The sequence below is a fragment of the Cinclus cinclus genome, chromosome 17 (genome assembly GCF_963662255.1).
Source record: "Cinclus cinclus chromosome 17, bCinCin1.1, whole genome shotgun sequence".
Taxonomy (NCBI): domain Eukaryota; kingdom Metazoa; phylum Chordata; class Aves; order Passeriformes; family Cinclidae; genus Cinclus; species Cinclus cinclus.
In genome coordinates this window covers 11,007,608-11,019,488 of record NC_085062.1, presented here as the reverse complement: position 1 = coordinate 11,019,488, position 11,881 = coordinate 11,007,608, and the positions used below count along the sequence as shown (strand labels likewise).

The window sequence follows — 11,881 nt, the reverse complement described above, 5'->3', positions numbered from 1 at the left end:
ATGAGCTAAACCTTTTTATTTATCTCTATTAAGCAGCAGAACAACTCTAAGATCGACGTGCTTCTCTTGGGCACCTTACTTCTTTATCTAGGCAGGAAATGCTTTTAAGAAAACTTAAAAGCCTCCAGTCATACAAGCAGCTAGCTCTGTTCCACTGGTCTAAACAACTGAAAAGCAACTGCTCCTGAGCAGAACTGCCCAGCTTTTCCACAACTGCAGGACTATTTATAGCCTTGAAGTATTTCAACAAGAACACTTTCAGATAAAGGCAGCTGGAACTCTGTCCTCTAGCATTGTTTCATAAGATATGGTTCTCTAGCTGCTGCTTTTCATGTTTTGTTCTTGGAACAAAATAATTCCTGATGTGTGAACTTTATTCTAATTTGGAGAGTTGAGCAGGCACCAGAACATTGTCCCTCTAATCAAAGCTGCTTGTAAGACTTTGCCCTTGTGAAAGTCACTTAACCAGAGTTTCTCATCTCGAAGTTCTGCTGGAACAAGCCCCTGCAGTGTAAGTTGCCTGAAACATCACTTACATGCAGCAAGGTACTAGAATAAAAAGCCACTTCTAAATCAAAATGGGAGGGCAGGGAGGTTGTCATTTACAGTCAGTGACAAATTTCAGGCACAGCAACACACCATGTAAGAATAACTTTATTTCTTCACAATCTGAATAACATCCTCATCTTCAAGAGTATGGTCTTTACCAACCTTTTGAGGGTTGTGTTTAACAGATGAACCCCAGACCAGTGCACTGAAAGAAGAAAAATCAAATTTAAGAGGCTTAGAAGTATGATATTCAAGCAGAACAGCTATTTCTGTCACAAAGCTAATACAGAAAGCAATGCTGCAGAGCTATTTTTATTCTCCTATAAGTACCTGGCTGAGTGGTTGGTGTGAACCAGGGTTAGAAGCAGATCGAAACAAAGCCTGAAGTTGTCCTGAGTACCCAAGTGCATGAGACAATGGCTTGCAATGCTGTGTCTCATGCTACTTTTAAATAGCAAAATAAGTATTTCTCCACAGAGGAGATTTATGTAGGAAAGAGCATGAGAACATCAAATACAGTAAACTGAAGTACTAAGTTTGATTATCAGACAGATTTCTTCAATTTAACATTAAAAAGAATCCTGGTAATCCTTTCTAGCTTAAAAGAGGATGAAATAATACACCTGAAGGCAAGTTATTTTCTACTCTATATATTTTTTTATAATAGTACTTACTATTTAAAGTCTTTTATGAGATTTTTGTGGATCTTCATGCAAAAATCCTCCACTGTGGTCTTGCAGTAAGGTAGCACCACAGGAGAGGTGTAGTCTGGGAGCTGCCCTTTAGGTTTGGTGTAGCTGAAACACAGATGGAACAATCAGTCAGTACCAAAACTTTCTTTTCAAACCCATCATGACATTTCATCAGTGATTTGCACTGTCACCCCCAGTGTGTGGGCCAAGTCCCACTACTCCAGTGGTGACAATGGATACACTGCAAAACGTTTGGTGGACCTAAGCTGAAAATGCATCTGGGCAGCCAGTGGCTGCAGTGGGTGCAAAGGTTTCTCACTTGTGAGCTTTCTCAAAGTGCTTAAAAAGAAGACAAATGGCAACAGTTGTTGGAAAACAACATCTTCAGTATTAGGGTTCCAAGTTCTTTTTTTCTGTGAAAATCTCAATATCTATTAGAAAAAGCACCTGATGAAGTATCTAGGATATATACCTAGATCACAGATAAAAGAGATTGTGAAATGCCTTTTCAAAATACATTCTCTATTATTACAAGTAGATATAAATTTAAAAGTCAACAATTCCTATATTATGCCTACTAGTAAATTCATTCATAAGTTCATCCAAAAATGCCTAAGAATTATGAGGTAAACCTGGAATAACCTGTAGTATTGAAATTCTAGATGAAAGTTGTGTCAAGAGAGCTGCATCCATGACAGACTGAAAAGAAAATTACATCTGGAATCACAGTGTTACCACGAAGTTTGACTAGAGTTCCATGCTTTCAGGATTTTTTTAAGACATGCTTTCATCTTGGTTTCACAAGGTTCTCATTTAATTCCCCTACAAATCCAAAACAGCACTTGTGGCTATCACACAACAGCCAAGACGAGCACAATTTCTGGGTTACAAAGCACACACCAGTTAGTAGAAAAGCATTATAAAATGTTCCTCATCCATTCCTGAGACCTTTTTCAATCTCAGCCATACACTTAACTCCACAGAAAGCAGCAATTTTGACTCACATTCGGACTAGTTTCAAGTAGTCCCAGATTTTCTCCAGCAGATCATCAAAGTTCCAGCGATGATGAGCAGATATCGGTACACAGTGGGGTACTTTGTAAATGATATCTAGCTCTTCAATGGAAATTTGGTCAATTTTATTTAGGACATAAATGCATGGGATGTAAACCCTGCAAAGAGAAAGAAATTTTTAGAGCAACCTAACAGCAGCATGCTGCTACCTGTACCGCAAAGAAAAAATGTTTTTAAAAAGCTTATCCCTATGTTGATGCCATGTTGCTGGCTCAGCTTCCATGGGAAGCAACCCCAAAAGACAATTGTTTTCTTTGTAATACAGACTGCACATGTGCCAGGGAGCCAAGAGTACCTGTTTCCTTCCACAACATCAATCAGGTCATCGGCAGTGGCGTCGCTGCGCAGTGTGACATCAGCATTGTGGATTTTGTACTCTGCTAAGATGCTCTTCACTGTCTCAGTATCCAGCTCACTCTGAGGACACTGAACAGAGACAGACACAGTGCTAAGGAATGGCAGAGCTAACAGCTCAATCACGTATTACAACTAACAGTGCTGTCACCCAGCAACCACTGCATATACATTACTACAAAAACAGATGCATTTTAAGTTACTGAACATTGATTTCATCATAGCTGTTCTGACAAGAGGGAAAAACAGGCTTAAATCCTCACAGCTTCATTTATATTAATGCCCCACTGAGATCTGCAATCAGACATTTCAGAAGCTGTGTTTCCTTCCAGTTTGGGACCAGATGCAACACAAGCCCACATATCTTCTGGTTCAGAGCCCAGACAAATACACTTTAGGTACTTAGAGCACAGTGTTCTGACTTTGGTAGCTCTGGCTATTTCTATGCTTTTAAAGATTCAGGTAAATGGGTTGCAAGGCCTGAAACTCCTGAGCAATCCTCTCTGGAAGAACACTGTAGCCAACAAGTAATTTCTGCACACTCTCCTTTGGATCTTAAACTTGTTACGTGTGGAAAGCAACCGAGGCTCTGTTTTGAGGGCAAGGAAGTGGCCTGGCTCCAGGAGAGGTGTGGATGGCCTCTAAGGAAAGTACCTGACTGCAGCACAGTACAGCAGTTCAGCTCCTAAAGAAAGCACAGCACAGTCCCAGACATATCATCAACTACAAATGCCTCTTTCTTTAAGCAATTTGGTTTTTAATTTTGGTTAAAGAAAACTTCCAACTTACTGTGGCTGTAAGGTTAATGCCTCCTTTATCCTTTTTTTTAAAGCCAATATTGGGGGGCTTACTATTCAGACGAATTCCAAATCCCTCCAGCTCATTCTCAATGATTTTCTTGTGGCCAAGGGGTTTCAGCACGTCCAGAACAATCAGAATGAGATTACAGGTTCGAGCAACTAAGAATCAGAAAAAGAAAGTCACCTCTCAAAAAGCACGCTCACACAACCTGAGACAAAATAACCACAATATGGCTCAGTGGGGTGATGACATTATGAAACCCCTGAAGGCCAGCACATTGGTTACTTTTAAATACCAGTGTAGGGTTGAAGTTTATTGGGCTGGCCAAGCATCACTGATAGACACATCTTCACATGCTGTAAGAATGACAGAGGCTAGGAAAAAATCTTCCTGTCTCCATTCAGACACCAGACTGAGGACAATTAACTGGGTGAGGAAATTAAAACAGAAGCCTTGTTTAGGATGGGATCAGATCTGCCTCCACAACTGGCAATGCGCTTTCACTGACAAACCCAGCAAGTGCACAAAGCCAGAACTGAAAACAACAATATGAAAGCAGCTACTGCTTCTCAGTAGGCAGCTCAAGTCCAGCAAACAATCCAGCTTTTTAAAGACATCAGAAACAGCGGTTCAACCCTTCAGTCTCCTGTACTGTCTAAAATGAACCAGAGACAGGCTGCTGTCTCTAGCTCTAACAGACTCACCTGCAATGACCTGCCGTCCTCTGCCTTTACCATCTTTGGCACCTTCAATAATTCCTGGCAGATCAAGCAGCTATTTGTTCACAGGAAGGAAAGTATCACATGAGAAAAGTAGTCTTCATTAAATCAATCCCACCTTTAACCTTCTAAACCAGCTGACTCTACTGCAAATCTGAAAAGAGTATGACAAGACTGTTTCCCATCTGATTGTTATATATTGTATTATCCCATGTGCTCTATTGGTACAGTGGAACAGATCATCTCATAGGTAATAATTAGAACTACCAAGGAAATTCTTCCCAGAGCAAAGTGAAAAGCAGGGAAAAATCCATACCTCATGGAAGCATTTCCAAGGTATTCTCAAGTACTTCTACATATCACTTCTAACCTGCCAATGTCAGGCCAGACCACTCAACCCTACCAGCACAGCATCTATAGAGCCCAGCTTACCCTCACAGTCACAAGATCTCACCTGGATCTTTGCTCCTTTGTACCTAATGACTCCAGGCACAGTAGTCAGTGTAGTGAATTCATAGGCTGCCACTTCAGAATACACACCAGCAAGATTACTTAGAAGAGTGGATTTCCCCACTGATGGAAAACCCACAAACCCAATGCGGGCATCACCTGTCTTTGCAACATCAAATCCTGTAAATAAGAAGTAGAAATATTTGTCTAATGAGTGGCATTTTCTATCTTCTAATGTTCTGGACAGCAGACACACTATTATTTTTAATATTGCCTGAGCAAAAGCCAAGTAAGCTCTCCTAGAAAGATAAGGGTGGGAAACAGACTGTTCACAATCTTTATTACTTTGCATCTCTTTGTCTCTGTAACATTCCATGACATGTATCTGTCTAACAAGGTCTTGGCTGCAAAGCTTCACAATAGACTGTATTTGACTTGAGTATAAGTGGAGCATTCCCTTTAAGCACTGCAACTTAGGAAATCCACACCTTTATACATAAAAACAGGTGGCTGCTGCAAAGGTGCTTCTTCATGTAAAAACTTTAAGACTTCTGCAAGTACAAGATTATATGAACCAAAATTCAAAAGTACTTTCATCTACACTTCAGGAAGGGCTCCAGCCCACAGCCCTAGGAAGGGCCACAAATCATGGTTAGAGGTCCTGTACCGGGCAGCAACAAGAGGAAGTGAGGACCGAACAGGCTGCCCAGAGAAGCTGTGGCTGCCTCATCCCTGCAAGTGTTCAAGACCAGGTTAAACAGAGCTCCGAGCAATCTAATCTAATGGAAAGTGTCTCTGCCATGACAGGGGAGTAGAACGAAATGATCTTTAAGGTCCCTTCTAACCAAACCCTTCTGTGACTCTATGACTGTTCAGTAGATAATCTGACACGATTTGTGCGGACAAGAGCCCCCAGCCAGATCGAGTTCCGTCACACCTCCCGCACTCCGGCAGCTCCTGCAGAGACAACGAACGCACCTTCCCCGGGGCCGCCGCCGCCGCCTCCCTTGGGGGTGATGAGCTCCCGGCGCAGCTTGGCCAGACGGGCCTTCAGCAGCCCTAGATGGTGGGCGGTGGCCTTGTTCTTCTGCGTCCGGGCCATCTGCAAGGGCACAGGACCGAGGGCTCACACCGGGAGGGCCCCGTCACTCCTCCGCGGCGCGGCCCAGCGGCCGTCCCCCTCCCCGGCCCGAGCCCCGCGTCCGTCCCGTTCGGCGCTCCGTGCCCGGCCCGTCCCGCGGGAAGGGGAGGGCGGCGGTGCGGTACCTCCGCCTCAATCTCCGCGATCTTGGCCAGGGTGCCGCTCATGGTGCCGTCGGGCCGGGCCCTCCCGGCCGCCCCTCAGCGCTGCCGCTCCTCGCGCACCGCTCGGGGCCGCGCACGCGCTGGGCGACCTCTCGCGAGAGGCGGCGGGCGGGAAAGGGCGCGCGCAGCGCGCTGCCCTGAGGGGAGGCGGCGCAGCGCCCCCTGGACCGTGCGCAGAGCGCGCGCCACCTCACAGAAAGAGCGGGCAACGCTGTGAGGGGCGAGTGCGAGGGAGAGATGCCTGAGTCTGAGGGATCCGTGTGTGTGAGAGAGATCCGTGTGTGTGAGAGAGATCCGTGTGTGAGAGAGAGATCCGTGTGTGTGTGTGAGGGATCCGTGTGTGAGAGAGAGATCCATGTTTGTGAGAGATCCGTGTGTGAGAGAGAGATCCGTGTGTGTGTGTGTGTGTGTGTGTGTGAGGGATCTGTGTGTGTGTGTGATGTCTGTGTGAGATCCCCGTGTGTGTGTGCGATGTCTGTGTGATACCCGTGTATGTGTGTGCGATGTCTGTGTGATACCCGTGTATGTGTGTGTGATGTCTGTGTGATACCCGTGTATGTGTGTGTGATGTCTGTGTGAGATACCCGTGTATGTGTTTGTGATGTCTGTGTGAGATCCCCGTGTGTGTGTCCCTTGTCCGTGTGATGTGTGCGAGGCAGAGCGCGGCTGTGGTGGCTGCGGGGCTGTCGGAGCCGGCATGAGCCGGGTGTGCGAGAGCCCTGACGGGGGCCCGGGGACGCTGCTGCCGAGGCTGAGGCTCTCGGCCGTGAGGGGCAGCCGGGCTGCGGCGCCGGGAGAAGCCGGCGTGAGGCGATGGGTGCTCGGCTGTGAGAGAGGACGGTGCGAGAGGAGCCGTGCGCTGACGCAGCGGCCCCGCAGGTGTGAGAGGAGCTCGCTGCCAGCGAGGGGAGGCGGCGTGTGTCCGTCCCGGGGGTTAAACCGGAGCAGCCTCTCCGCGGCCCTTGCCGCAGCCCGCTCTGCTCCTCGCCAGGTGTGTATTTGTGCATTTGCGGCGCTGCCGCGCTACCCGCGGCGGAGCCTTCCCGAGCCGCTGCTTTGTCAAACCGGGACTTCATGCTGGAGATTTCTCACGGCTCCTTTCAGCTGAGCACCGGCCGTACCGCTTTGCCCCAGGGACATCTGTAACTCTGCACTGAATGCAGGCTAATTAAATAGAGAGAGGATTTTTTAAAGGCCACTTCAAACTTTAAAATGCCAAGTATTTCCAGCTTTTGGCTGTTTCACAAGAAGCCAAACAACTGGACTTCAAATTAAAAGTATTTTTATGACAAGGAAATATAATTTAATCATTGTTCAGGATTTTGTTTTCCAAGTTTGTTTCCGTGTCATATTTTGTCTGAGTATTTATAGAAATCTTTTTATCCATGTTCAGTATCTTTTCAGGAAGGCTCCTGCTACCAATTTATTGTCTGTTTTTATAGGGTGTATCTAAATGTGAAACTTAACTTTAAAAAAAGAAACAACCAAATAAAAATACACTCTCCTGGGCCCATAGTGTGAGCACTTAGACACACCTGCCACATCTTCAGACAGAATTCTGAGTATGTTACAACTGACAAAACTGAACTAACCTTACAACTTTTGGTGATAGAATAGTTATGGAATCATTAAATTTTCTTTAACTTACAGTGAAAAGGGGGAAAAAGTGCTAGTGCAATGGGAACCACACTGCTTTTTCTGGTCTCTTTCCGCCTCTGCATTTCCCTTTTTGTCTCTTCTTAATCAAAAAAGCAATCTTTATTGTCATAAACCATTTATAGAAGGAGCTGTCATTAATAGAAGCTTATACAGAGCTTACTAAAATAGAATCTCAAATAAAATGGAATTACTATTCCTGGTAATGTTAGTTCAGCTAAGCTAGGGTAAATATAAATGCACCTACCCACTGTATATTTGTTCATGGTTTTCTAATTATTCCTTGTGAACAATATCCTTTTCCAACATAGGACATAGATTTGACCCTGGTATAAATTTTTTCCTACTTACTTCAGATGGAGTTGCCTATGCCTCAACTGAATTCAGCCATACAATCAGTCCACATTTGTGGTTCTTTTTAGTAAAAGGAAAAACACTGAGAAAAATATAGATTCTGAATACTCAGTCAGGGTTTAAGACCTCCCTTCTTTTGTGCAGCATGTCATGGTTAACTTCAGAACTTGTTGCTAGTTGTTCTTAATAACTCACTCAAAATCTCATAAACTAACTTAAAATTATTTTTCAAAGTGGGGGGTGAATGAACAAAGATGTCAATAAAATACATGGTGTGAAAATTTAGTTACTGGCTGTTTTTTGTGTTCCTGGTTTATGTTTCCGTAGTGTTCTTAATATACAGCTGCTCAGTAAGCTCTTAAATTCCTTTTTTCTCAGAAAGTTACTCAAGCAAAGGTACAAGGAATTTACGCATCTAAAAACTTCTTTCAATGTCAACTATTGTCCTTAATTACCTGAAGGGAGAAATAATTTAATTAATAATTAGTCTGATTTTTGGTAGCCAAATGAATCCTTTCTAATTGGTTAGGATATTTAAAGTAGTTTATATTAGTTTATAACAGTAGCATCTTTTAAGCTTCAGAAAGGCTTGTTCAACAGAGGTTGTTTCCAGGTTGTGAACAGAGTAATGTTAAGTTTATTTATTGTGAGTATTGCTGTGAATTTTTTTAATATAAAGGTGTTTTATGTGATATGGTGCTGAGAGGACAGGGAGGTTCTGACCATAGGAAATAAGGTGCAACAGCTGGAAAAATGATGAAGGGTGGATGACTGGGAATGGATAAATTATGTCCCCTGAGGACTGCAGTCAAAAGTAGAAAATAGAGTGCAAATGATAAAACCTTATTAAAGAAAAAGGAAAAAAAGCAAAAGTCAATCAGAGAAGGGAAAAATCAAAGAAAATATTAACAGAAAATCGGATATAATGTCAGGAGAGAAAAAAAGCCCCCAGTAGAACTGGAGAGAAAATGAAAGGAGATACAAGAGACTGAAATCTGCTCGAAAGGTTAATTGAGCTTTATAGTGGGCACTGATGGAAGATGGAGTATGTGAATTGCCAACTTTTTTATTAAAACATGTATGTGTGTTTTTTAAATTGCAGTCTTTCCATTTAGGAAATCTAGATGAAGTGCAGCAGGGGGAATACTTGCAAAGGCTGTAACTTGAACAACAGTCAATCTCTCCTGGGACCAATTGCCTATAATGTCAAATGACACAAAATGAAGGTTCAGATCTGGAGTAAAACTCACAAATGATTAAGAAGTCATATGAATCACTAACTGATACACTGGAAGTATACACTTCAACACTTCACTAATAATGTTCTTAATAAGATAAGGAAAGCAATACATACTAAAGGGTGTTCAGCAAGTGGACAAAGACTGCATCTGACATAAAGGCTGTCTCATCAAACACCTAGGGAACATGACACGGTGTGGAATCAGTGATGGAAAAACCAGGAGTGTCTGTTTCACCGTGCTACAATGACAGGAATGTGACTGAAGCGGCACGTACCTCATCAGCAAGATCTGAACGGTGGAGGGCTGTAGAAAAATGGGTTTCAAAAATTCATCTTCTACACACTCCAGTCCTGCTGACACTGATTTTGAGCAAGTATTTTCCTTTACTTGTGCCTCAGTTTTATTTTTGCACAACAGGAATGTGCAGTTGCCGCAGAATGATTGAAACTTTCACGTTTCCATAGCATTGCCCTGCAAGTATAACTGCAGCTCACTTCCATGGGAGAGCTTAGGAGTTAATGCATTTAGGTTTTATGTCAAACTACCAACTTCAAGTAAGCTACTTAATTATGGGTCAAATTCTGAAATTATTTCTAAAACAACTAGTATTTTAGCTTGAGTGAGAGTTTTACTTACATGAGATGGTGACATGCAAACAAAGTATATTGAAAAGAGGCTTGCAAGTCTTTTGGATAACCATGTAAAATTTATCATTGTACAATACATGGTAGATATTGTGAGTATGAAATTAATTGTGATAACTCATGAATGCTTCATTAAAATCACATAAAGTACCTTTCTTAAAATAAGCAGTGTGTGCTCACCTGGTCAGGTTTGAGGGTTTTCCCCCCTCTTTTATATTCTAATAAATAACTCAAATACTTGTGGATATCAAGTTTATTCACAGTGCACTGAGAAGATAATTTTAGCTCAAGAGGTACTCAGGTAGTACAGCACTTGTGGTTTTGGTAATTCACATCATGCCAGAGGCTGCAGTCTATACTGGCAACCAGCTGATGCTGTGTGTTTGTGGGCTTGCTGTGGACTGCATTTCTAGATCAGTGGTGGGATTTCTGCAGGATTTCAGAAAGTCGGGGAAAGGTGACAAGGAGGAAATGAAATAATGATTTCAGATGAAGCAAGGATCTTGAAATTTTGTATCCTCTCAGAAACGATCACCAGCCCAGTGAAAAATAATCTGTATCAAATGGTAACAGTGATCTGAGTGCTTATGGTTTTAAGAATTGTGGGTATGGGACTGTAACCAACCTGCCAGAGTTTCCTCATGAAAAAAGGGTAGCTGCAACTTAAGGTATATAGAGAATTGCTTCGTTTTAAGATGGTTTTTCTGTGGGTTTTTGTTCAGTTTGTTGTTGTTTTGTTTGTTTTTTTACAGTTTTGCAAATTTACCCTATGAATTATACTTTAATTTGACAAGTGGCTGCTAATTAACCCTATTATTGTATTTCAGGGAAGAACTGCTCATGCTGAAGAGGAGACAAAACTACAATCAGTTGACTAAGGGTCAGCTTCATGCCTGTTTGGAGGAGATTTTGAAAACCCTCTATCAAAAAGTAAGATTTTTTAAATCCATAGTGCTGAATTTTCAATGGAAGCATAATACTGATTGCCTGAGGTGAAGTGACTCTGAGAGCTGATGCAATTCACATCTTAATTAACTCTTGAGTCTAGAGACAGAAAGTTGTTTCTCTTTTGAATGTTGTAAAATGTACAGATTTGTCTTCTAGGATTAACTTTTTTTAATGCCAGTTTACTTGTTATCTAGGTAGGAGTTTTCCTGGGGACAGCACAGTAGTTTAGCTGTTACTCACTAAATACCAAACCTTTGTTGCTTGGATTGCATATTTAGGATTGTATTGTAATGTATGTTTTAGGAGAAAAAGTTGTCTGTCAGGTTCGCTTAGGTAGGCATGAATGCTTAGTTCACTGGGAGTTAACCAGATGGAATCCTAGGTTGTATTTCCATGTTGCTTTGGTTCCAGGCAGTCGAGAGTGAGTTAAACTGGGCAGACTGAAGAAATGAGGGGAACAAAAGGATAGATTAAGTATCAAAGGTTGGCTTCCAAGACTGTGTAAAATTAGTGTAACAACTAAAAGTTGTACAGTTTAGCATCAGCTCCCCACAGTTTGTCGTGGACTGCCATGCAACACACGGAGTACAAAGCACGTGAGTGCACTGAGGGGAGTTATCAACAAGAGGAAAAACAATCAGTTTTCTCTTTTTAAAGTACGTGTTTCCGTGTACTTTCCACAGCTTCATACAGCATCCTATTGCTGTCAGTTTTGTGAGGGTGCTGGGTAAAGGGTTTTCATCTGCTTCCAGAGGAGAAAGCTACCAAATCACTAAACCCACATCTGGGTTACAGAAGAAACTCTGCTCTCTCCAAGTCTGAGGATCCTTGCTGCTAGGGTTGGCACTCTCATGGGATGATTCCCAATAATAAACTGAGCAAGCTTTAAAAACTAAATTTAAGTAATAATCAACCTAATAAGTAATGAATGCTGAATTAATTGCTTGTTTTATCAGTAGCAGTTAATTACAATACCAGTGAAAGCTCAGAAAAACTGACAGCTACTCACTGAAATTGCAAGTGTGTCACGAACTGCGCAGTGTTGTGCGTTTCTGTGGAACATGCATAGAAAGGAAATGGTTCATATGACTGAT

The 11,881-nt window shown here is 42.6% G+C and overlaps 1 protein-coding gene across 1 annotated transcript; it reads right to left on the bottom strand.

Moving 5' to 3' along the window:
* Positions 1–643: 643 nt before the first annotated feature.
* Positions 644–6,004, bottom strand: DRG1 (developmentally regulated GTP binding protein 1). The gene is made up of 9 exons (XM_062504389.1): positions 5,906–6,004; positions 5,618–5,741; positions 4,644–4,819; positions 4,175–4,244; positions 3,459–3,628; positions 2,611–2,741; positions 2,246–2,413; positions 1,224–1,346; positions 644–754 (listed from the first exon to the last, which is right to left on the bottom strand). The coding sequence occupies exons 1-9, from the start codon at positions 5,945–5,947 to the stop codon at positions 655–657; spliced, it is 1,104 nt and encodes a 367-aa protein (XP_062360373.1). The 5' UTR covers positions 5,948–6,004; the 3' UTR covers positions 644–654.
* Positions 6,005–11,881: the final 5,877 nt, after the last annotated feature.

Coding starts and splice junctions, on each gene's coding strand:
- DRG1 (XM_062504389.1), bottom strand. CDS start 5,947: ATGAGCGGCACCCTGGCCAAGATCGCGGAGATTGAGGCGGAG. Junction 4,820..5,617: donor CGGCGGCGGCCCCGGGGAAG/GTGCGTTCGTTG, acceptor TCTTATTTACAG/GATTTGATGTTGCAAAGACA. Junction 1,347..2,245: donor TACTTGAAACTAGTCCGAAT/GTGAGTCAAAAT, acceptor TCTGTGTTTCAG/CTACACCAAACCTAAAGGGC.